We start from the raw sequence: 27,919 nt of genomic DNA on the forward strand, positions 1-27,919 counted from the left end.
TTTGCACTTTTATCCCTTCTGAAACTGCTTCCCAAAGTCTGAGGCATCTAGGGTGACTGACTGCTTTAGAACAGGGAGGGAGAAGGGAAGACCTGGATTTAAGGATATCTGTTGTCTCCACCAAATGATTTATTTTCTGACAAGTTGCAACATTGTGATTTGAAAACACAAAGGGTGTTGGTGCTGGGACCAAAGAGACTTCATATACCACAGAATCTTTTTTTTTTTGTGGAGTCTGGCCAGGGATATCATGAAAATTACAGAACCCATGATGCCCAAATTCCTGAGGTATTCACACACAATGAAAAAAAAATATGAGTGGAAAACTTTAGAAACAGATTGAGATATAGATCTATTTTTCCTCTGGAAGAAAAGCTCTTTGAATTGAGGTGTCTAGTTGACATACCAGGAAGACAATTATATGTCAAGGAGTCAAGAATTTTGAATGTTCTCTTTGAATACTAGCCTGCGATCTCTCACCCAAGACAGAAAGATTCCAGACATTTTGAAAAAGACTCTGCAAAGATAAGCAAGTCATCTAAATTTTGAAAAATGTGGACACATTATAGGTTGCAATGATCTACAACTGTAGTTAGATACTTTGTTAACATTCTTGGTGCACTGGATAGTCCACAGAGTAAGGCAAAGTACTGATAATGTGATACAGACACTCAAAACCTTAAGATTTGTTGGTAGTCTGGATGAATAGGGATGTGATAAGCATCCTTTTAAGTCTAGTGTTACCAGGAAACTTGAGAGTAGTACTAGTAACAGGCTGTGAAATGACATCATTTTGAACTTGGGCACTATTACAAACAGGTTTAGGAAAGAAAGCTCCAGAACTGGCAACATCCATGAATAAAAACCCATCTTCACCTGGGAAGGAGGAACTGGTTCTATCACTATTTAGAGCAGCACGTAATAGAGAACTGGAGGAAACCAAAAGTCTGATTTGGAGGATGAGGAATGACCCCCTGAAAAGACAAGTTTCCTTCCACTGCCATCTGTAACCTTTATGAATGATCTATGATCTTCAGAACCATTTGTCTGAAACTGCTTCCAAAGACAAAAAGAAAAAAAGAAAATAGGTCCAGGGTGGGTCTTTTGAACAATCATTCAGATTTGTTGGATTGCCCTTGGTTTTGGAAGGTTTGATACTTCTTTTAAGAACCCCTTGACAATTCTTCTTAAACGTCTGTTTAACTGTATTTTGTTGAGATGGTTTATTCTGCCTTTTTACCAGTATTGGATGGGGAGTTGTAGATTCCATTAGAAAAGCTGGGAAAGAGGGCTGAGAATCTTAGAGATTCCCTGGATCAGCTTACCCCTTTGACATTTTGAACACCTTACAGCAGAGGTACCAAAAACTAAATATCCAAAGGGAAATTTAGAATCCCAATTTTATCACTTGGGTGGTTTTGGAAATGCAGCCAAGAAAAACACAAAACTGTACCAGTGGCCAGTAGCCCTGGAGGAATTACCAGCAGAGTCATACTCATGCTGTAAAGAATGAGTAGTGAGCTGCGCAATAAAAGAAGCTAAATTATTTAAAGTAGATTTTTCCTCACAAGAATAAATTGCAGATAAAACACTCCTCATACTTTCACAGTTAATCAGAACAAACTTTAACACATGAGCCTGACAATTCAAAATTTTGAACATAAAAGTTACACCCCCCCCCCCACCTTATCATTAAATTTCCCATCCTTAACAAAAAGGGTAGGATTGGAATTAACTAAGTGTTTAGCAGCAATGGGATCAACCAAAGTTATAGCTGTTGGGTCAGGTTTGGAAATAGTGTATAAAAACTTAAAAGACTAAGAAACTTTACGCATCCTATCTGCCTTTTTAAGACAGGTGGCTGACTATCAAGAAAATTGCAGTTAGTACCACACAAATCCCATAAAGCAGAGAGAACGAGAAATGGGTGTAGGGTCTGGAAATTTCTTCTGTAAGAATTCATATAATTTTTTTGAGGGACTGAGAAACCTCGGTGTTCTCCCTTTGAAAACAATGGCACATTCAAGCAATAGTATCATAGAAAGAAAACTCCCTACAGGAAGAATCAGAAACTAATCTCTACTCTGAATCAGAAATCTGAGAAGAAAACTCTGTATCTGTCCCTTCAACTTCCTGTTCAGAAATAGAATCTTAAATCTCTTCAAAAAAAGAGGCACCCCTCTTTCTTTTACTAGAAACTACTTTACAAGAAGGAACAATAGCCTGAATTAAACCCTGAGCCAAATCCAGAAAACTACTTCTGTCTAAGGAAAAATGAGGAAGAGGAGTAGAGACACAATGTTTTTGGTTTCTTTTTTACAGGAAAAATGAGTTTAACTGTGATACTAATGGCAGCAGCACCTGCTTCTCCAGGTTCTGACACAACAGGTAAACCTTTCCTGTTCGCACTCCCAGCACTATCAAGAGTCCCTTGCCCACTGAAGGGACACCAAAAGCCACAGAGAACATGGCTACATGGCTACCCCCAGTCCACAGTGGCTGTAGGTGCTACACTAGAGGGATCCAGGGCAAAAGATGAGTGGTCTGAGGTACAATAAATGGCCACTGCAAAGTTACCCACCTGTGGCAAAAAATGTGTTTTTGCTGCTGGAAGAAGGACTGAACATGGGATCAGTAGTTTGTTTCATGATCAAGTCAAAAATGGTACATCTTTCCCAGAGAAGACAAGTAGCAAATGCTGGTAAAAACTACAAATCTTTACAAAAGTCACTTTTTTCATAAAAAAAATAAAGTAAAAGTCACTTTAAAACACTTTACCAGCTCCAAAAAGTAAAATAAACTTTCTCCACAGAGAAAACGGTTTTCTGTTACTTTACACAACTTTTAAATTGACAGGAAAAAGAGCACTCCCATTTAAAAGTACAATACAGTCTTGTGACAGTCCATTAAAACACAAAACTCCTGGCATTAAAATAAATTTCCTGAACAGGAAAGTGATAAAACACAAATAATATTTAGAAAGGCAGCTTATTTTTTCAGCAAAGCAATAGCACCAAGCCGACCTTCGTTCCTCAAAAGCCTTAAAGGAGCACAGTCTTTGGCGGCAGTAAAGCTCTGAAGGGCTTGACACCCAAACTTGTCTTTAAGTTAGCTCAGCTCGAGTTGACTAACAGTACAGGTGTGTGGAAGGTGCCCTGATTCTTTGGAAGCTGCCGAGATGTTACATCCTTGCCAAGGGTTAACCCGATAGAGCTAAGGCTACTGTAGCAGTGATCAATATGAGGCTCATCATAAAATCTAAATGCTGTCATTAAACCATCATCTCGGTAACAGCCCCCTTTGCAAATATTAATTGCAAATTCAGCTCAGGGTCTTCACTGAGGTAGATAACAGATGTCTTGCAAATTGTTAAGGAACATAAATGGTATCTGGATTATGAGGTGGACAGAAAACTTAATGATAAGGAGCAGCATACTGTTAATTGATGGTTAATTATCTGGACAAAAGCCACTAAACAGTGCAGCTCCACATGCTTTAGAATTGTGAACAGCACTATTTACCATATTTAAGTCTTAACTAAGTCTACTGGCTCTATTTTGCGAGACACTCAGCAACTTCTTGAGACTTTATCAGTCCACAATGGCAATATTGGTAACGTACAGCCTGCTACACTTGTAACTCTAGATGTAGCCTCCCTATTTACCTGCATACCAAATGATATAGGACTAGACTTCTTGAGACTATTTCTGATGAGCAAAGGGATGAATAACTCTGATATTATAAAGGTTACTATGCTATTGGAGATTGTTTTGAACAATAATGTGTTCCTTTTTAATGGTGATTATTTTTTGCAAATCAAAGGCGTGGCGATGGGAACATCTTGCGCCAACTCATATGCCAACCTTGTGATGGCGTATTGGGAGGTCACCTATATATTAGAACATATGAGCTTCTGGAGTTGTATTACATACTATAGACGTTTTGTAGATGATATTTTTTTCGTTTGGGAAGGAGATACAGACACTTTAAAAGAGTTCATGTTATACATCAATGGTACCACTACCTTCCTGGGTTTTACTGCCACAACCTCACTTACTCAAATAGATTTTCTAGATGTTACATTAAGTTTAGACAGAGGTTGCATAACAACTAACATATATAGGAAACCTTGTAGGAGGAATGCCATTTTGCATAGGACCAGCATGCACCCTCCACATATTCATAAAAACATAGTTAAAAATCAATTGATACGTTATTCACGCATCATAAGTGAGGATGATGTTCTTTCAGAAGCGATTGACACTATGCAGCAAGAATTCATAGATAGAGGGTACCTGAATAAGGATTTATTAGCTATACAACAAACAGGCAATGAGCGTATTACACCCTCTTTTATTAAGAACGACAGCAATGCATATGAGCGTCCACCTAGATCCAGAGATAGGAGAAAGAGGTTATTGATTCCCTATACTAACACTAACAGTTCTATTGTTGATATAGTAAATAAGAACTGGAATATTTTACTATTAGATGATAACATCAAGGGGTTAGTGGGTGATAGACCTGCTATTAGTTACAAGAACACTAAATCCCTTAAACGTCACTTGTGCTATGAAAATAAGAGGATTAATAAGGTTACCTCACAAAGAAAGGGTACCTATGCCTGTAGAAGTTGCAATCAATGTAACTTTATTAGGAATTCTAATGTGTTTACACACCCTGACAGCAATATTAAATATGAATTCAATGACTATGCAGACTGTAGGTCTAGGAATGTTATATATTTAGCTGTATGTAAGAAATGCCAGAGTTTCTATGTAGGAAAAACAAATAGAACTCTGAGAGAGAGAATTAGAGAACATGTCTATGCAATACAAAAAGAAAATTAAGTCAATGCCTAAGCTAGACATGTATTACAGAATGGTTCCACACATACTTTTAGTTTCATGGTCATAGGACATCAACAGGTAACTGAAAGACTAGGTAATATCAGTAATAATACAGAGAAAGAAGAGATAAAATGGATCATTAAGCTTAGAGCTGATAAAGGGCATGGGCTTAATGATAAATTGTCTCTGAGACCCTTCTTAGCAGATAGGCCTTTTAGACGTTAGTACATACATTTTGTATATATACACATCAAGATTGTTTCTATTTTGTACTCCTTTTATTATTTCTATGATGTATTTTACATTTCAGTAAGTATCACTAAGTGATTGTATCCACACATAAACAACTCCCCCCCCAATATATACACATACATATATGTAGATTTATATTTTCTATTACATCATATATATCTACAATACATTTTTAAAATTCTTTATACAATCTCTTATATAAGCTTTTATCCATGTGCATAGTTTTTTATATTGGGTATATATATATATATATATATACATATATATATATATATATATATATATATATATATATACTTTTTATATGTTTTATTGAATATATATTTTTTGCATTTACGTATTTAGTACTTTTTACTGAGCTTTTTCTAAGTAATAATCTTTGTATATTTCTCTTATAAGCTATGGGATATGTAAATGCTTTAAGGAATGTATTCATGTGATTACTTTTATTGCTTTCATTGGATGTTTTGAATGCATATGTCCTATTGGCTAGCTCTATGTATATAAGCAGGGATAGTATCTTTGTTTTTATTGAAGTCTGAAGAAGCGTTCTGAGCAACGCGAAAGCGCTTACTGTTTTTTCAGTAATAAAGGATTTATCCATTTATTTCTTGGTTTGTGTTCCTGGTTGGCTTCGATTGTCTTGGAGTATCTACCTCTTTTTACTGGACTTTATTATTTCGTTTGAGGTGATACCTTACCCTGTTTGTGTTTTTTTCCCTCTCATTATTTTGCACTTGAATATGGACAGGTATGAACTTTGTTTGATGTGGATGGGGAGTCTGTTCCAAGCAGCGGTATCCTATGTGAGATATGCCTGTCCCTCTAAACTGTCCTCTTGAGGCTGCAGAAGATTAGATCCATTGAACAAGTATTTCTGAAGTCATTTGATTAGGTAAGAAGATGCCTTGTATGCCAGACACACGTCACCTCTTAGCAGTCTGTAGGATATTAAATATAGTGACAGAGGTTTGATTCTGTCCATTTATGACATGTTGCTTAAGGCATTGTATCCTTTTAGTAAGGTATCATTGTAGGCATTCCAGTTGTTGCATGTGTCTGGACAGACACATGCCAAAATGGGATTTACATTAAATGATTGGCCTAATGAGGAATGAGTAAATGAGTAATGATATCCCTAGATCTAGACACAATCCCTTTGCTTATAAGCTGTGCCATATGGAAGGCCTTTCTTACAACAAGAGACCCTTGTTGGTCAAAAGTTAGGTCACTGCCCACTTAAGTTCCAAAACCCAAACAACTAGGTCAACCCTTAGGGGCGTATTGTCAATGTAGTAGTTGCCTGCATTAAATAACTTCTCAAAGCATACAATAATGCATTTTTTGGCATTTAAACATATCTGAAATAAATTCAGATTGTTGTCAATACAAAACAGAAGGTGAATCTATACATTTTTTTAACACCTTTATTAAATTATCACTCAAGGCACAGCCCAGCATACATTAATATAAAAGAAGAGGTTTAGATCCATTGACCAAGTATTTCTGATGCATATACAAGAAAACAAACCATATTAACATATTTCCAGTAACATACATTATACATCTTGTTTTTTTTTTTTAACTCAGTCTAACATTACATAAATTGCTCAATTCCTACCCTCCCTAAAACCTCACGCATCTTCCTCCTCCTAAACATTATTCTGCATGTATTGTTACCACACTTTTCATTTATTTCTATGTAATTTGCTCCTCCCTTTTCAAAAGATCCTACTTCCAGTTCTTTCATCTCTGTTAAAATATTCAGTACTTCAAATACAGTTGTTTTAGACTTTGATTTCCATTTTCTAGCAGTCACTACAATTAAACTTAACAAGGCCTTACTATGTCTAAGCAATTCAGATCCTGTGGCCCAGCTCAAAAGAATAATTTCCTTACTTACAATTATTTGCTCACGCAATGCTTCTGACAGAGTACTCTGTAGGGAATTTTTTAAAATGTGCCAAATCATTACGCTCCCAAAATACAAGTTCACAGTTGTGTCTTTCTTTCCAGTCACACCTCCAATATTTGGCATCTACCTGAGGAAAAATTATTTGGAGTTTGCTTGGGGTATAAAAAATACCTATGTGAACATTTCCAAGCAAAAATCCTAAACCTTCTAGACTTTGATGCATACTTGAGAGACACATCTTCCCACTGTTCCCTTGTAAACTGCTTATCCAATTTCACTTCCTGGTCTTTTCTAACTTCCTCTGGTTTTTATAGTTATCTTGCAATATTTTATATGTCCTACTAATTTTCCTTTTTTTCACAGCAGCTGCTGTTCTAGTTTCAGCTAAAAACTCTATCAGAGCAGGTCTTTCACTTAAAATTCCCTTATCCCCTTTTCTTTATCTAAATATCAGATATCAATCCATGTTAGGAAAGGCATTCTGTAGCCTGCAGTCTGAATGCCTTCTTGGCCTCATCCCATTCTATTACCTTACACTCTCTAGACAGTTGCTCCCAATATCTTGGTTCCTTTGCCTGTTTTTTCCAGTAAATTCCAGACCTCCCCCCTTGCCTATTCTCTGTACCCTACCTGCAGTTATCCATATCAGCAAAATCTCCTTTCTCCATTTTTTGTTGGCTTAGTTCTATGAATACTTTGTTACTTTATTTGTATAATATTTGGAATGGCTGTGGATATTCTCCATAAGGATCTGAATCCAAAATCTAATTCTTTTTATTCCATGAATTTCCCCATGCTTCATCACCACCACTTTCCATTTTTAATTATAACTTCTTGCTTGTGTTATGTGCATTTGCCTTAATTGTGTAGCTGTACAATACCCCTTCAAATCAGGTAATCCTAGACTACCCTGTTATATTTGAAGGATCAGCTTATCCCACTTACCCTTGCCCTCTTCCTCTCCCAGATAAATTCTTTCAACTCAATATTACTGTCCACAACTTCTCCTCTGCTTGGTAAAAATATGCCCGACCTATATACAAACCTAAAGGGACTAAAAACACCATCACTGCTTGTATCTTACTACCCATAGCTATAAACGAGTGCATCCACTTTCTCAGTTTTAGTACTATCTTTTTAGTAGCTTCCCACAGATCCTTAGTTACCGGAACAAAAGCCTTTTTGACCCATATTCCTAAATACTTCTTCTCACTGTGTCCCCATATATAAGGTAACTGCTGAACCAATTCTTGGGTGGGTAGATAAAACCAAGGCTATAACCTTAAGTTATCTTCATTAATTTTATACCCCAAAAAGACTTGACTGTCTCAAGATGTTCCACTACAGTGAGATGTCCTTTTCTGGATTTATCAGGTGCAAAATAATATCTGCAAATAAAGCCCATTTTCTTGATTATCACACCAATTACATCCTTGATTTTCTGAGTCTCTTATTTAATTTAATTCATTTATTTATTTTTAAATGGCTCTTAATAGAAAGCTAATAAAGGGGAAAGAGGACACCCCTGCCTGGTTAATTTCTTCAGACACAACTTGTCATGGAGGAAACTTCCCACTTTAATTCTTGCCTCCGATCCATTATATTTCCTCCTAAGTGACCTTATTATTGCACCAGGAATGCAAATGTTTCCATTGCCCTACTCATAAAATCCAAGCTTACTCTGTCGAATATCTTCTCTGCATCAAGTCCCACCAACATCATCAGCACTTTCTTACATTTTGCTTCCCTCTGGAACATCATTGTTCTGTTAATGTTGTAAAATGTTTGCCTCCACTCCACAAAATCACACTGATCCATATCTATCAGTTATGGCAACACCTTTGCCAGTCTTTTAGCTGGTATATGCATACACACATTATAATCATGGTTTAAACTTGAAATGGGTCTATACAAAGTGGGTCTGATGGTTCTTTACCATCTTTAGGTATTACAGCCACCACAGCTTTCTTCCAAGGTGTTGGTGCTTTCTCTCATTTTAAAATACTGTTAAACAAAACCTTCCAGATCTTCATCAGTTTCTACCCTCCTAACTTTCAACCTTCCACAGGGATACTTTCTGTTCCTGGACACTTTCCTGCAGATTGATTACCCATCACCATTTTATCACATCTCCTGCTATCTTAACTGTCACTTGTTGAGCCTCATGTACCTCAATCCTTGACATTCTTGTCTGCCATAAACATTTACTTTTGCACTTTCTTGATTTCCATATTTCTTTGCTTTATACAAATTTTCATAAAATTTCTGAAATATCTCTAATGTCTCCACAGGATCAATGGTTGTTTTTCCTTTTTATAGGTTCCCTATTGTTTGGTGGCATTCCTTTCTAATTTCTATTGCCTAAGATGTCATTGCTAAACGTTTTTATGCTCTAGGGTTATTATGAAAAAAAACAGTTGTTTAACAATCTTTCAAAACTAGTGCATGTTATCCAGATACTCCATTATGTTCTCTTTAGTACTCTGCTGATGCACCTCTTCTTATTCTGAGATTCCACTTATTTTGTCAGCCCGTCTAAATAATTCCTATTACTTCTTAATCTTCTTAATCTTATGTCTTTTCTTTTATTTCAACCCTGTTCTAAAACTACATTTTACTTTATCCCACTCACTAGCTACTTAATTCCTTAAATTACTCTCTTTTTAACATGTAGTTGGGTAAAGTGCCAGTGTCATACTTTTACTTCATTACCCTGCATTTTTATCTTAGTTGGTACTAGTGCATGACCTGAAATAGTTATTGGATGTGTGTTGAAGTTTTCAATTAAATGCACATGTTCCTGTGAAGTATAATTTCGATCTACTGTAGATTAGTTACTGCACCTTGGGGAATAATATGTAAATTATCTCTGAATTTCTACTACTGAGTGCACATCTTCCATACCAAATATTTTCATAAATTTCTTCAGAAGTCTACCCTCCTTTTGTTATATTTTTCCCTTCTAGGGCACCCAGATATATCCTAACTGTTATAAATCAAATTCCAGTCCCCACCTATTAGTAATATTCCCTGCTGAAATCTGATTTCTCCCAAAAAATTATTAAGCTCTACAACAGCAGTTTTTGTTGTAATATAAATACATATCAGAGTAATACTCCTGCCTTGCCAGTAGCCCCTTACTACCACATTATCTTTTTTCCTTCTTTTATCCCTTTTGGAACTCCTTTAGCAATTAGAATAATTACTCACCTTTTTTCTTTGTACCCAATGTTCTGCTAAATATCTATCTTGAAATACTTTCATTATTAAATTCACATGCTCATTTCTTTCCAAATGTGTCTCCATTATTGCTGTTTGCACTCTTCATTTCTTAATATAATTCAATACTCAACTTTTTCCCTATATCTGTAAAGTCATTTACATAGCAATATAGACAATCTAGCCATTATGATACGTCATTATTCCAACCTATTATACCAGACAGCTTTTTTGAATTTGTATTTGCAACTTTTGTGTTACACACACTCACTAAAATTGGCAGGTCGATCTTCTATACAGCTATTTCTTGTCATCTCCATCTGAACCTATGTCATGTTTTCAAGATATTGTTGTAATGAAAACCCTCAAAAAAAAAGTTATATACTCACCATAATGTTCCATCTGAGTTGTCGATTTTCATGTACCCTCAATGGATGGGTTTGGTTCTGATCCCTTGGCAACAACTTGGCCGCTTGCTAAAGCTCGTGGCAACCAAAAACTCTCGAGCCTCCCCCTCTACCCATAATGCAAATGGTTCATTACCTCAGATCATATTTTATGATCAAATAACCAGAGGACGAATAGAAGGAAGAAAGATGTTATATTACAACAGGGGTCATGTCTGGAACAGCCAGAATCAAAAAAAATCAGCCAGATTGAGATAAGATAGACATCACCCATTCTTCCATAAAAAATAGGTAGGGTGATGGAGAATGGGGGGTTGAAGAGTAATGAAAATCAACAACTCAGATGGAACGTTATGGTGAGTACATAACTTCTTTATCTGAAGTTGTCAAATTTCATGTTACCCTCAATGGATGGGACAGAGTCCCCAGGTACCTTATTTCCTGGGCGGACCAAGGAAGGATATTCCTAAGAACCACTGAGCCAAATGATGCTCTACTCATGGAGACCAGATCCAATTTGTAAACAGTGATAAAGGTATTGGGGTTGGCCCATGTTGCTGCTGCTCATATGTCATGCATAGATGCTGTAGCTTGAAACACCACTGATGTAGCTACAGCCCTTGTGGAATGAGCCTTTGGATTTCTTGGAAGGGTAATACCAGGTCTGGAATATATGAAGGAAATGCAGCTAGCCAGCCATTTTGCTAAAGTGACTTTGGATACAGCTTGCCCTAGTTTGGAAAGTGAAAAGGAGATAAAAAGCTGGTCTGATTTTTCTGAAATCCTTTTTCTGTGTAGGTAGAAACGCAACTGTCTGTGCACATCCAAGGAAAGTAAGCAATACTCTCCTTTGTTAGGACAGTTGGGGAAGAACTACAGGCAAATTAATACATTCATTGATGTTGTTCTCAGATACCACTTTCAGAAGAAAGGAAGGGTTGGTTCTGAGTAAAATCCTGTCCTTAGAAAGACTAAATACAGAGGTTTAGATGATAGGGCTTGAATCTTTGAAATTCTTCTAGCAGAAGTAAGCGCAACTAATAGAACAGTCTTCCAGGACAGGAACTTAATATCACAAGTGTGGGCAGGTTCAAACAGTTGTTGAATGATTGCTTGTAATATCATGTTGAGGTCTCATGGTGGAGTAGGGTCTTTAAAGGGAGGTCTTAACAGAACTGCCCCTCTTAAGAAGGGCTTGCAGAGTTTGTGAGAGACCAAAGAAGAGGCTTTGAAAACAACATGGAAGCTGGAGATGGCTGCTAGTGGAACTTTAATGGTGAAGGTAGAGGCCCCACTCTCAAAAAGGAATGCAAGAATTTGAGGATTTCATCAATCGTAGCTTAAAGGGGCTCAGTGTCATTCTACAGGGCCCACTATACAAATTTTTCCATTTGCTAGAATACAGCTGTCAAGTGGAAGATTTTTGAGACAATAGTAGAATGTGCCAAACAAGGAAAGAGAGCATCGGTTGTCTGGCTACTACTGGAAGTGGAGATACTAAGCAGTCATCTTGAGATTGTGAATGTCAGGATGTACCATGCCTGTTGGGTGGGATGGGAGATCTAGAACTGAATACAGTATCCAAGGTTGTTTGATTAGGTGAGGCCAAAGGAAGGGGAAACAAATCTGTTGAGGTCAAAAGGGGGCTATGTGGATGACTTTACTCTTCAACTTGATGGCTTTCTGAAGAAATTTGGGAATCAAGGGTATTGGTGGAAAGCCATAAAGGAGACTTGGGGGCCAATTGGGGAGAAGAGAGTCCCTCGGCAAAATAACTGTTGCATTTGTTGTTCAGTGGAGAGGCAAAAAGCAAGGCTGGCCCCATGATCGGAAAATTCTCTTCAACACTCTGTGATTGAGGTACCACTCGTGAGGTAGAAGAATGGATCTGCTTAATCTGTTTGTTATCACACTGGTCTTCCTCAGAATGTGCATTGCTACAAGAAAGTGGTTTGATGAAGCAGCTCATTGCCACACTCTCATGGGTTTCTGACATAGTGAATAAGACCTGGTTCCCCCTTGTTTGGTGATATACCAGACTACTGACATGTTGCCTGTCTGAATCCCAATCGCTCAGGAGGGGAGAGTATCATGAAAGGCTTGCAACGCCAAAAGCACTGCCCTAATTTCTAGAGCACTGATATGTAACAAGGCCTCTACTGGGGACCACGTGCCTTAGACTGTCTTACACTGCAATGCCCCCCCCCACCCCAGCAGTGAGGTGTCTGTGGTCACTATGAATTTGGGCTGAAGGGGGAAAAGGGACGTCCTTGTAGAATGTGTTCTGAATGAGTCCACCACATTAAATCTTTCTTGCAGATGTTGGTGATGGAAATTAGTCTGGACATGGAATGGGTAAGCACTGAGCATTGTGCCACAAGTAACTACTGAAAAATCCACATATGGTACCTGGCCAGAGGTACAAGAGTTACTGATGCTGTCATGGAGCCCAAAGTTCAGAGGATTAGTTTGGCTGGTACTTTGTTTTTGCTGATTATGGTTTCCAGTGTTTGAATTCTCCATATTCTTAGTGGAGGGAGAGAGGCTATGGTGGTTTTTGTGTTTAAGACGGCACCTATGAATTCTAGCACTTGGGCTGGCTCTAGATGACACTTTTTGTAGTTGACAATTATTCCCAAGGAGGAGCATGTTTGAAGAATTTTTGTCTGGCTTCTACGAGTTGATGCCTGGTCGTGGCATTGAGCAGCCAGTCGCCTAGGTAAGGAAACACTAGGAATCCGTGCATTCTCAAGTGAACCGCTACTAATGCCATGTATTTTATGAACACCCTGCGGGCGGTAGTGAGACCAAATGGTAGTACTCTGAATTTGTAGTGACTGACTCCCAGCTGAAAGCGTATGAATCTCGTGGATCACTTGTGCAATTTTATGTGATAGTACACATCCTGAAGATCTATGGAGCACATCTAGTCTTCCTTTTACAGAAACAGAAGTATGGACTGAACCGTGACCATACAGACTTTGGTTTGACAAACTGATTTGTTCAGTTTGCTAAGCTCTAGAATAGGTCTCCAGTCCCCTGTCTTTTTTTGGCATTAAAAAGAACCTTGAGTAAATTCTGGATCCTATCTGGTCTGGGGAGACCTCTTACATGACTCGCTTTTCTAGTGCTGCTCGATCCCTTTGACTGGGTGGAACATCATGGATTTTTTCTGTAAGAGGATGGGCTCAGTGAAAAGGGAATAATGTAACCTCTGGATGTAATTCCCTGCACCCATTTGTCCAAAATTATCTGTAGCCACTCTCTCTGGTGCAGAGAAAAGCAAGCCCTGACTGCCTCCAGAGGAGGGCACTCGGGTCTCCCTTCAGGATTGCTGGAAAAGTTTACATAAAAATGAATCCCAGAAACCTTGGTTCCACAGACCCCCTCTGCCACGAGGATGGCGCTTACCATTACAGCTACCCCCCCTGCCCCTGGGGAAGCTGTCACTGAGTGTGTCAAGGAAGGACCCTTGGGATTTTTTGAACCACATTCTCCCACCAGTGCACTAGTTCCTTTAAAAGGGTCTCGGAGGAGTGGAAAAATGTGTGCCCACTGCAGAAAGTCTTTCCATCCTTTTCACAGCTTGTTAGTGTGTCTTTCACTTTCGGCCTAAACCAGAACATGCCGTCAAAGGCAGCATTGATGAATGTAGAATTAAAGGGTTCTACAAAGTCACACAAATACATCCAGGGGTGTCTCCTTAAGGCTGCACCTGAACCGATAGCTCTTGTTGTATCTTCAGCTACATGAGAAATGAACCTCATGGATGAGTTGGAAATGGAGATCAGGGTGGCCAAATGAAGTTATAGAGTCCTGAACTTCATCAGAAACAGCTTCTGATAGGGTATCTGAAAGTTCTTTAATCAGATTCCTCTGCAACCTCGTAAAATGCACCAGGTAATTCAAAGACCATAAGAAAAAAGGTCAATGAAGTGTAAACTTGTTTCCCTATCCTATCATCCTAGACTCCCCTATTAGGAGGCTGAACAGAGAACTTTCATCTGCAAGTTCCTTTTTGGTGGCTGCTGCCATGACCATGGCATCTACTGGTAAGCTTTTGGTCCAGAAGGGTTTGTACAAGAGTGCAGTTATGATCTTTCCTGGTCACCGGGGTATTGGCTCAATAGAACTGGGGACATTCCACACCCACTGAGAGATCAATTCCAAAGGCCTGCAGATACACGGATTACTCTGACATAGGATTGTTAGACTGCCAACCACCTCTTTGTTTCAAAATTTCCAGGATGACTTCAAAGGAGATATCATCAGGAGGTGATTGTGGGGATCATTCACCTTCCTCAAAATCTCTGTCCTCAGTGTATTATTCTTCAGGGGAATCAATGTGTTTCCTCTTACACTTCCTCTTCTGATGAACTTCTTCTGGGGGATGCTCTGGGAGGTATCTGAAGAGGACATTCCCAAATGTGGGTGTTCCTGAGGCCTTGACACCTGCTATCCAGATGGATGGAGTGATGAGACTCTAGTGCAAGGAGTGACATATAAGTCTGTTCCAAGGGGGGTGGAAATGACTGTCAAAACAGACAAGGCCCTCTCCATTGCCTTGATAGCCGATCCATCCACTGTAGGAATGGAGTCTGGGCCCAAAAAAGCAGAACTCAGCACTGCAGTCTCCCCCCGAATGGGGCAGATCCCTCCTAGGGCAGAAGCCAGAGCCAAGCTGATCTGCGCAGAGACTCCGAGGAGAAGAGATGACACTGAAAAAATTTGGGTCAACTCAAACTCCTTGGAACTGAGAGAACAGGTACGGTTCCGGGAGGTCTCCGGTTCTGAGTGAGCCGGACAACTCAGAGATGCAATCGGCGCAGATGAAGACAACAACTTCAGAACCAAGACAGTTGGTACCGGACAACTCAGAAGCAAGGACTCTGAACTTACTTCAAAAGTCAGAAGAGGAAAGGTGCTTGGAGGAGTGGAAGTAGAAGAACCTGTCCAGATCTTCAGTGAAACTTCTGGAAGAATGGGTGGATTTCATTGGAGGAGAAGGATGGTCCAAGAAAGGGGAAGGCAGTCTATTTGGAAAAGGGTTGATGGACGGGGAATACCTGGACCTAGGCACTGTAATGAATTCTTTAGTCAGCAGTGATGAAGATGGTGTTGAAGGAGTAGTCTTTCCTGAAGGCGGTACCAAGGAAACTGTACGTACCATCAGTTTGGTTGTTGGCAGGTGGAACAGACAACTTAAGCTTTTTAATAGTCGGTGCCGACAATGGTATCGGCACTGAAGAACTCCATTTTTTTGCCTCCGAAGATTTACAAGAGGAGGTCAAGGAAGCCAGACTTGACTTGGAGGATATGGATTTGTGTTCAGAAGGATCCTTGGAAGACAACCCAGAAATGGCCTCACCGAAGGAGGATGGTAACTGCCCCTTCAAAATCAACTTGTTTTTTCACTCCACCAGAGCCCGATGGCTAAAAAAACTACAAATGGAGCAGTCTTCTTGCAAATGGTGGAATCCTAGAAAGAAAACACAGAGTGAGTGCTGGTACGAACAGGGGATTTTGTGAGAGCACTTCTGACATCTCTTAAACCCTGCAGGGGTTTTCTCTTTCTCCTTGCTTTTCTCTGCTATAGTAAAAGCAGGAAGGCAGAAAAGCCACAGTCCACACACATGTAAAGATTCACACACACAACTATGATAGGAAGCTATAGTGAAAAAGATAGAGACTCTGTTTATACATATACATGATTATACAGATATATATATATATATATATATATATATATATATGAGAGAGATGAAGAGATGAAAAAGGGAATACCAGCAATGCTAAAAAAGGAGCTACTGAAGGGTAGAGCAAAAAGTACCAGCAATAATACAAAAGAAGTACACAATTTATGAATAAAAAGGAGGTAAACAGCAAAAGGGGGAGACAGACATAGAAAAGTAAGATGCAACGAAAAATGGGGAAAAATACCAGGTAAAAGATTATAGAAGAAACACATATCTGGAACACTCGAGTGTAAGCAAAACACCAAGTCTGAAGCTGACAGCAGCAAACAAGATCTGGGGTAATGAACCAGTTGCATTGTGGGTATAGGGGGAGACTTGAGAATCTTTGGTTGTCATGAGCTTTAGCAAGCGGCCGAGTCAGTTCCGAGGGATCGGAACCAAATCCTTCTGTTGAGGATGAAACAAAAACTGACAACTTCAGATTTAAACATTTTCAGAACGCCATCATAACTTATTAACTTAGAACATACACACATACAAAACTATGTACATCTTCAAAAAATGAAGTTGAATACTCCCTGATAGCAGTAACTGCACCAAACTGACAGCTGCACTCACAGGCACTACATAAAAATTAAGGCTACCCATGCTGAAGGGCATGTCACAGCCTGTGATCCCACTTACAAAGATTGCTGTCTGTTCTGTTATATTTATTCACCTCCTAGATGTGAAAACAGCTTGCATGCTTTCAGAAAACATTACCTTTTAGCCTTAAGAAAAAGTGCACTGGCTATCTTTAAATAAAACTATTTACTTTTCTATTCTATTAAAAAATGCACTGAAGTATTATGCCTTCGAGGGAAGATGCTATCTCTCACTCACTTCCAATAATTTCAAACTAATTTTTACTGAACTGCTTGTCCTTATACCTTTAAACATTTTGCATTTTGCTCAGCAAACAAAGACCAGAACTCTCAAGATTAAACTGCTTGCCGCTGCAGTCAGCTCATCTCCATGGACTCAGAAGAACAAAATGTCCAGCTGCCTTTCACTGCAGACTGCTTGACTTACACTAAGCAGTTGCTAAAGGGAAGAAAAAAAAATGAATATCATTGAATATGTGTGGAACTTAGCAGTTCTCAAAGGATTCTTCAATTTGTATTATTTTCCAAGCCGACTTGCTTACAGAAAATACTTGTTTTAGATTAAGCCAAGAGTATTAACCCAGACATTCACCTATGCAAAAATGAGAGTAAATATCTCACCTCTTCATACAATATAATTTTACACTCTTATACCCTATCCCCCATCCAAACAGCCCAAGATTACAGTATATTAATTTAAACTTGCTTTTGTCCAGTCTTACTTCTCTTTTTACATTGCAATACCTATCTTTCTTAAAAGTAAAGTACTTGCTTACTTTAATATCTTTATCACATTTAACAATCACTGATCAGACTCACCCTCACTCCCACATTTAAGATACCCCGGACTACATACTATGCAAAACTGCTATAATATATAACATGCAGTTTATCTCATGAAATGTTTTATACAAGTATTATAAATAACAAAAATTATTTTATGTATAATTATTTTTTTCCTCCTTTTAGTGTCCCTAAGAAATCTTGGAAAGTGAGAGGATGCCTGATGAGTGGAGGAGAAGTGTTTTGGTACCGATTTTAAGAATAAGGGTGATGTGCAGAGTTGTAGTAACTACAGTGGGATAAAATTGATCAGTTACAGCATGAAGTTATGGGAAAGAGTAGTGGAAACTAGGTTAAGAAGGGAGGTGATGATTAGTGAGCAGCAGTATGGTTTCATGCCGGGAAAGAGCACTACAGATGTGATGTTTGCTCTGAGGGTGTTGATGACGAAGTATAGCGAGGGTCAGAAAAAGTTGCATTGTGTCTTTTTGGACTTAGAGAAAGCATATAACAGGGTGCCTAGAGAGGAGTTGTGGTATTGTATGAGGAAGGAGGGAGTGACAGAGAAGTATGTATGAGTGGTACAGAATATGTACGAGGGTAGTGTGACAGTGGTGAGGTCTGCGGTAGCAGTAATGGATGCATTCAAGGTGGAGGTGGAATTACATCAAAGATCAGCTCTAAGCCCTTTCTTATTTGCAATGGTGATGGACAGGTTGACAGACGAGTTCAGACAGGAGTCCCTGTGGACTATGATGTTTGCAGATGACATTGTGATCTGTAGTGAGAGTACAGAACAGGTAGCGGAGACCCTGGAGAGGCGAAGATGTGCTGTAGAGAGGAGAGGAATGAAGGTCAACAGGACTAAGACAGAATATATGTGTGTGAATGAGATGGAGGACAGAGGAATGGTGAGGATGCAGGGAGTAGAGTTGGCGAAGGTGGATGAGTTTAAATACTTGGGATTAACAATTTAGAGTAATGGTGAGTGTGGAAGAGAGGTGAAGAAGACAGTACAAGCAAGGTGGAGTGGGTGGAGAAGAGTGTCAGGAGTGATTTGTGACAGACTGGTAACAGTAAGAGTGAAAGGGATGGTCTACAAGATGGTAGTAAGACCAGCTATGTTACAAGGGTTGAAGATGGTGGCACTGATGAAAAGACAGGAGTCAGAGCTGGAGGTGGTAAAGATGTTAAGATTTGCATTGGGTATGACAAGGATGGACAGGATTAGGAATCAATATATTAGAGGGTCAGCTCAGGTTGCTCCATTTGGAGAAAAATCCAGAGAAGCGAGATTGCATTGGTTTGGACATGCGGTGAGGAGGAATGCTGGGTATATTGGGAGAAGGATGCTGAGGAGTGAGCTGCTAGGAAAAAGGAAAGGCCTAAGATAAGGTTTATGGATGTGGTGAGAGAAGACATGCAGGTGGTTGGTGTGACACTGCAAGATGCAGAAGACAGGAAGAAATGGAAACAGATGATCTGCTGTGGTGAGTCCTAATGGGAACAGCTGAAAGAAGAAGAAAGTGTCCGCTAAATACCAATGACAAAGTGGGGTATATGCTTTACAGTTTACTTACAAGTTTAATAAAGTCAACAAAAGTCCAATCTTTCTCAGCCACTTTATCTTGCAAAGCCATATTTCACAAATGGGACAGATGCTTTATAATCTCACATTTATTCATTAATTTCAGTGCCGCTGGTCTTCTTCCTGTTCATCTCCATTTCTAACATAAGACTGTGGAACTGTGGTTCAAGTCCAAGGTACTCCTGACTCTTCTAGTGAAATCCTGCGTTTTTTCTCTCTCAAGCATTTTCTTTTGACCATTGGAAAAGATTTCACTGGCAAAGTCTTTCTATAAGCTTTACTGTCAGAAGAATGGGAAAGAGAGTCCCCTTCTCTTTGATGGCTCACTTTTTTGCTGGATAAACTTTAGTATTTCCTTAGCCAGTTTTGCATCACAAATGTCTTCAATCATCTAGAGAAAACTTTCTGAAGACAGCTGGATACAACAGCTTGAATCTCACTCCTGCCTCTAGATTCCCTGATTGCTGGTATAAATTTGCTTCTCTCTTGCCTAGTATACATTGAATATCATTCCGCAAACAATCTATGGTTGTTTAGTACTTTGCCCTTCTGCCAAAATATTGTCAGGATCAACTCATTCTGCTGATTTGATTACACATCTTTACTGACACAGGTCTTTGTTGCTTTCTCATGGCCAGGTTTGGAGCATGCACTTGACATACCCTTTCAATTAGCAAATCCTGCTGTTGAATACCAGTCCAGTTGCTTATTTGTGCTTTCATAAATTTATCACACTCTGTTCCTTTCAGTTTCTCTGGTACAGCAGAAAATTTCAAGTTTTCTCTGTGAGCTCTGTCTTCTAATTCTAACATTTTTCTGAAGTTTCATACTCAGTCTGCCTTTTCTTCATTTCAACCTCTGAATTTTTCAATTTTATCAGTTCATCTGAATAGCTAGTTTAAAGCTTTTTCTATTTTTTTCATCATTTTATTTAAGATAATGCACTCCTTCAGTGTTCCATTTATTATAATTAGCTCTGAGTACATTTATTTTACTTTTTCCTCCAATTTACTGGAAGCTACCTCTTGTACCAAAGCTAGATCCTGAACTGATTTTTGCTTAACAGCTGCAGGATTCTACCCAGTCAGTGTTTCAGGTTCTCTAAATTTCTTCTTTGCTGGCATCCAGGCAGTGTACTTACTAACCAGTAACTGAATTTTACTCAAGCTGGCAGAATTGCTAGCTCTTATTTCCCAGTATTTTTTTTTCACACTGGGAGAGCTGAAATTAAGCTCTTGATCAATGTGCAGCCATCTTGGAAGTCTTGAAAATTTGTACATTGGGTAAAAGATACAGCAGTCAGTATAAAGACATACCATTTCTAGCTTGCAGGAATCTTCCTTGTCAAATTAAACATTAAATAAACAAGATCACACTTGGTTTCTTTTCACAGACTGTACCTGCCTCTACCAATGTGACTGACTCTCCAGTCACACTTTCTTCTTTCGTATTTACATTCCAACTTTACCATGTTCCACAAGACTTGTGACATCTATATAAATTCCCATCAAGGAAAGAGTGTTTAATACTAGGTTCAACAAGATTTTTGCTTAGGAACACCATTATGCAACAGGTACACTTGTTTCAAGACTGTACTACAAGGCTGAGGAAAGTAATATGTGAAGAGTCAATGATGGCATCCTAACAAGTGGGATGTACAAGCCATTTTCTAGGTAATTAGGCCCCCTATTCTAGCCAGCTATTTAACCACCATCTAAACCAGAGGCATAGCTTGGGGGGTCAAGGGAGCAGCTGCCTCAGGTAGAAGGTGTTGGGAGATGCAATCAGAGAGTCCAATCAGTAGTCCAGTACTGTCATGCATTTTTGTACTGGCATTTCTGAATGTCGATATGGAAATTAATTCAGATGTTGCTTTTGTGTTCAGGACCGCAAGATTGACGAAATGCAGTGCTGTGTGTGTGTGTGTGTGTGTATAAGTAATAGCAAGAGGATGGCTACAGTTTAAAAAAAAAAAAAAAAAAGATTGCCCATTTCTTATTTTTGGACTCATCTTGCATTGAGGAGTTTGAGATTGGAGAACAGTATTGAGAGCTAAATGATCTAAACCCAAGCTTATGCCTTATGTTTGGAAGAAAAGTTATAAAACACCTCAGTTTTCCTTGCATAGTGCTAGTAGGTTAGACAAATTGTTAAATCATGTCCAAGGCTGGAGAAAATATGTCAGAAATACACAGATGCCTGATATTCAGCAGCACAAAACTGAGTGATTTGATGACTACAGAAGCAGTTGTCATAACAGCCACTTGTGGAAATAAAAAAAAACAAGCATATAGGTTCATAGGCTGGTACTAGGCTATCGGCCCTAGGGCCTATACAAGCTTAGCCATAACAATTCCCTGGCTATTTCTTCCCACAATATTTACTTCCCTGGACCCCTGTCTAGCAGGACGACTGACGTGATCCCCGGGGTGAATTTCCTATCTCCCATTCAATAATCAAGGTTCCTTTTGAAGAAGGCCAAAGAGGCGCTCTGCTTGACATGTATGGGCAGTCTATTCCACAGTCTGGGGAGTCTCTGGGTCAGGAACCTATCCGTCCAGCATGTTTTGTTCACTGTGATGACAAGGTTTAGACCCCTGGAGTGTGTGGCTCTAAGGGATTGGGATTTCTTTAAGTGTAGCATGTCCAACAGCTCTGGGTTTGACATGGCCTTGTATGTTAAGTAGAGATCGCCTCAGAGTAGACGATATGCGACAGAGTATAGGTGGAGTTTTTTAAACAGTCAGCATAGGGCATCTGCTTTAGGCCTGTGATTCTTTTAGTGAGGTATTTCTGTGGCCTTTCCAGTTTTTGTAGATGTCTTGAGAGGTACATACAAATGGGGTGTTGTATTATATAATGGGTCTAATGAGGCATGAATACTAGACTATACTAAATTCAATGTGACAGATCAACTATTCATCCTCCAAACTGCATACAGATGTATGTGTGTGTATACATATTGAGGTGGACTGGCATTTTAACTGGCTAATGAGCTGCCCTCTAGCTTCCCTGGCAGGAGTAAAAGTGTGTATCGGAAAATGAATGAATGACTCCTTACTATACATCAGTATTATATCACCATACAGCAGAGTTGTTACACAAATTGTGATAAGCACATGAAAATATGCACATATTTCTGTCTGCTACAAAGCAATCAGTTAACTGCATTCAGTAACCTTAGCAGAAGAAACATTTAATGGTAGAAGATAAGGAGGGATGTGATCAATCTGAACTGTCTTTTTTCTAATTCACCTGCACACAGCAGACTATCACCTCCTTTCTTGGTTTACTGGATCTGCTGGACTCCCCTTAGCCTTCCCTGACATCTACCGAATCCATGACCACAGAGCAGCTCAAGAACACTGGTGCAGCATCACAATGCTGCCAGGGATTGTGCAATAACCCACAGCACCCCAATGCAACTTTGAGAGTTCTGCAATGGCTGCCTGCAGAGATGCATGCACATCTTGATAAATGAGCAACCTTCAGTTTTACATTTCTGGTAAATATGAACCACACACAGTGTGTGTATGTATGTGTGTGTGTGTGTGTGTGTGTGTGTGTGTGTGTTTATAAGAGAATATCAGCAAATGCCAACATCTGCAGTAATTGACTCTCACATAACTGGCCACAAACAGTCCACTGCATAAGATGACTAGAACTCACTCACACTACCTTTGATCACAGATGCAAAGGAAATAGCTATACACTTGCAATCAATAAATTCAAAAAAAAAAAAGCTAACTATCAAATAAATCAAGACTGCCTAATCCAAAAGTCAGTGCAAAAGTCCCAACCAATAAATGTCAGAATGCAATAAAATCATTAAACATGCGTTTATGTGGGAGGGGGTCTGCTCACTATAGCACACACCCTTTTAGTTTTGTATGCTAACTCCAAAATTGCATAACTGTGAAAAACCCTTCAGAAGTTACAGTTCACCTCCACGTCACAGAACTGCAGGGATCAATTATACTACAATTCAACAAACTGCGGTTGCTAAAAGCATGGTTGACTATGTGAGCAGATCAGCACACTGTGGAGCTACTATATCTATGCCTGTGATTATGAACACTAAGGTAAATAACTCTCAGTAACAGTACATCATATTATATAAATTATGTATACATTTTTTTTTTACCAAGGAGGTAATGTATATTGAAGCACCTCTTGAAAGCGATTTTTACCATTAATATGAGCAGTGTTATGAATCCTGAAGAAAAAAAAAAACAGTCTTACTAGACAGTTTCAGAAACAAAGGTTGTTGCTGTAATTACATGAATAAAGCTCTGCATTAGCACATTATATACACTGGAGTAGCAGATTATTATACACAGGCATAATGTTCTTGCTCAGCACATTCAAGGAATGGTAAATGTGATTTTGATGAAAAAAATGCCTGTACCAATAACTGATACAATAAGCAGGATCAAAAAGGAAACATAGTAAAATAAAAAGTCACCCAAAAGATATCAGAAAGGTTTAAAGTAAATATTTGCTGAATGGACATAATGTGGTAATTCTGCAATTACAAAGCTATTGGAGGATTTTTACAACTGGCACTAGGTAGTACATTACATAAGAGTTTTAAATAAATATAAGTTCCAGGTAATTTGTTAATTCTAAATATACCAGATTGTGTACTATTTCCATTTGAACCACATATTAAAACAAAAATGCAGAACACAGATAAAAGAGTGCATCCAGGAACAAAAAAAATCCTAATTGTATTATACTGTTTCAAATAGAAGTGATACCACTAACTTAGGTTTCAAGAGAAATTCTGCTCTCCAGATGTGATAAATGTATGAATATCCCCACATGAATGAAGGTTAGTATTGCTTTGAAATGGCTAAAACAATAAGCAATGTTTGAACTGCTGGCTGGAAGCACAAGTACTGGTAATCATTATACTCCTCTGTTTGTTCAAGACCTTCAAACAAAACAAACAACTTTCATGTGAGTGGATTGACATGGTGTTAATAATATATTTAGTGCCCTAATCAGTATGAATACAGGTAGAGCTCTTACTAATACCACTACCAGGATCTTAAAGCCACCCATGTTATAATATAAGCAATTCCGAGCTGCCAAAATGAGGAAAAGCAAACCTTCCACTCCTTCAGCAAACACAACTAGCATTCAATTGGCCACGTCATATAGCACTGGTGTATTACTTAGCTAGCCATCTGTTGAATCACTATGAACTGTACCTGCAGCCTTCTCAGCAAACTTGGCTTCTATGGCCTTTTCTTGCAGATCTATGTCCAATTTTAAAGTCTCCAGCTGTCGATCTTTTTCATAGATTTTCTCCTGAAGCTAAAAAAAAGGTTTTTTTTTACTTTAATCCTACAGTGCTAATATTTAACATTTAAATAAATCAGTGAATATAAGTCTGAAAATGTTAAAGCTGATAAATACTTGCTGTAATTCAAATTAATTACACATATGCAGTCTGCTTCCTCAAAATCAGCAAGGGAAGATGTCATAATGCTGGAAGCCCATTTTTACAGTTAGATGAGATACTGTGCTGAATTATACAAACATGATGGTTCCATTTTGCTACAGCAGTCTCTCCTCATATCATGGACGTGGTTAAATATACACAGTAAATCAATAAGTAATGGTGAAACAGTCCACCCTAACAACCACTCAGGTTAATAAATGGAAGAAGAATAATAAAATAAAATTTGAACACAAATGAAATGCCTAGGTTTACAGACAATGACTACATATAAAACATTAGCAGCGATATATCAAATATGCAGATTTACTACATATGTACCAGAGATGTACAGTGCATTTTAACGGAGGTGGGAAGAATCCAGAAACAATATGAGATTATTACATGCCAAAATAAATGCTGCAGCAAGAAGCCACAAGAACCAAAATGAGATTATAAACTAAAAAGGAGCCACTGTGTATCCTTTCTTAGTTCAGCAGCAAAAGCCAGTCTATACCTACACTATCCCTAACCTGGTGCAGAACAGACCTTCATTATCCTTGAAAACAAAAGGTTCACACAGCAAACCCCTCTGTATATTCACTGTTTCTGCCTTCACTCTGAGGAGCTCAATAATTGTCAAGGTAACAAAGGGATCACACATTAAACAAATCTAACTTTCATTTTGCAGACTAGTGATGACAGCACTAAGACATGAAGAGGTCATTTTGAGTACCAGCTAGACTATTTCACTATAGTACTTTGTTGCTACTAGAACTATTTCCTGGTATTCACCCACAAACAAGCATAAAACAAAAGCAGGATGCTGCATCCCCTGTTATTATCCTTCCCTCTTGCTTAAAGGTAAGCTCCAATGAAGGCTATAACACAAAGGCCTTAAAGCTATACTACTCTCGTAAATATGCCTGATATTTTTAGTTATCCATTACTGGACTGACCACTGATCAGTCTTTGCTGGGTAATTCACTTGTTAGCCAAGATTATATCTTGCAATTAAGGTCTACACTGTAGCCACTATACAACAACCTGCAATTAACCCTGAATGTGCAGTCCTGTTACTCGCAAGCCACACTGTTTTCTTCACTGACTGTGCCTTTGAGCACTGCTTTTCAGACAAATCAGAAAAAAACATGTTTACTGCTCTTCTGTATCTGTCAAGACATTGTAGTGTAGGGCAGTTTATGTAGAGTATCTTCAGAAGTTGTCATCACTATTTTTGTGTACAATATCTGGTTTGCACCACAGGCAACACTGACCTTCTCCACTTTTTGCCTCTTCCTCAAACCCCTATCCACAGCCCTGAGTACTCCATCCCTGACACATTCAAAAAGTTTACTTCTTTAAAGCTCCTATATCCTAACTGATCCATGATTCTCTACTCCAGCACAAATTCTAAAATCTCACACTGTCACTTTCTTCTTTGAATTATTACCCTTCTACTTTAAGCCACACAAGGTTACCATCACTGTTAAGTAATGGTAGCTGAACCTGAACATCTATAATATCCTTTGCAATGCTGAAGACCACATCTAAAATGCCATCCTTTCTAGTAAAGTATTGCACCCAAAACCCTTCATTATCTGACATTGCAGTCAATGCTCACTTCCTTTCTATTCTGGAACATGGGATTTCGCAGTTTACTCCAGATCCCACAGGAGTATTATCCTCTTCCTCCTAATCCATACTCCTGCTTCTGTGTGCACAACCCAACTCCAGGAAGTAGTACCTATAAATCAGGATGCAACAACGCTATATAATTGCAACACAGTACAGCTCCGATTACAAGAATGAACATCATATTTTTAAATATGGTGGCGTGAAATTTGACAATTCTATGATCTATGACAAAGGCAGTTACTGTTATCAAACAAATCACACTCTGTTTTAGCTGCAGATATTAAAGTCTGGCTACAGTCATTAAGTGATGCCCTGGAAGTCATTGAGTCTATTTAAGATACTGACAAATCCAACAAACAAAAGGAACGCTCATCACCTCCGTGTCTTGAGATGCTGATCTCCGTGTGAGTAGCAGCAACAAAAATAATAAATAATCACTTGCAATAACCAACGATGAAAAAACTGAAATTCATCCCTACCACAAAGTTTAGACTTGTGGACTGTATTATGAGATCAAGAGATATATTAGAAAACTAAATCTGGCTATCATGTTTAAGGACTCTACAGATCCTTTAAGATCTGAACATAGTATCTAAAGGTTTGAGAAAGAAGAGTACATTTGTGCCCCCCATGCATCCTATCATCTCGATCTATGACAAGTCTGTTACCCAACAGATATATCATTGACAGAACCATATTCGTGGTACTAGGACCAATTTTAATCTATCATTGGAAGAACATAGGGTCCTTCAAGAACTGAGGAATGATAGAAGCATCAGGGTTATGAAACCCGACAAAGGGGGTGGCATTGTTATATATGATAGTATGGTATATGCTTCCAAAATGCATGATCTATTACATACATCAAGAAATTATGAGATAGTTTCTCTTACTAAAATCAACATAGCGTACAAAAGTATAGACATGCATTTGGAAGAATTTTTGATAGACAACAGGATTACAGAGGACATTTATAAATTTATTAAGGTAGAACACTCCACTTTGGCATCTATAGTAGGGATCCCTAAGGTCCATATAGACACTGAAAATCCCCCCTTCAGACCCATCATCTCAGGTAATAAATCGAAAACCTTTCCCATGGGTTCTTTTATTGATGTCTATCTTAAACATATTTATGAAAAAATCCCTCATCTTGTTAAAGACTCTTGGGAATTTCTGAAAAATTACCCTGTATACCTATAGAAAGATGATTTATTGTTCGTTACCATAGACGTTATAGACTTGTTTTCTTGTATTTCAAAAGATGAAGGATTAGAAGCGTTTGCTAATAGCATCAGAAAATATGCTGATATAGAATGGGACAAAGCCTGTTTAATACTGGATATGATGTCTCTGGTATTAGAACATAATTATATTCATTATGAGGGAACATTTTTCAGGCAAACCAGGGGCGTAGCTGTGGGAGCAGCTTGTGCTCCCATATACACCAACCTGGTAATGCTTGATTGGGAGGAAACAAT

General features: G+C 38.6%; 1 protein-coding gene across 1 annotated transcript in view; it reads right to left on the reverse strand.

The window, feature by feature from the left end:
* The window catches only part of MIPOL1 (mirror-image polydactyly 1), a 3,346,766-nt gene that overhangs the window by 2,534,026 nt on the left and 784,821 nt on the right, over nucleotides 1-27,919 (reverse strand). The window contains exon 6 of the mRNA XM_044073550.1: nucleotides 24,571-24,676. Within this exon, the coding sequence (XP_043929485.1) occupies nucleotides 24,571-24,676 (106 nt within the window). The remainder of the gene's footprint in view (nucleotides 1-24,570; nucleotides 24,677-27,919) is intronic.

Source organism: Protopterus annectens, chromosome 6.part0, assembly GCF_019279795.1.
Source record: "Protopterus annectens isolate FY-2018-M chromosome 6.part0, PAN1.0, whole genome shotgun sequence".
NCBI classification, from domain to species: Eukaryota; Metazoa; Chordata; order Ceratodontiformes; family Protopteridae; genus Protopterus; species Protopterus annectens.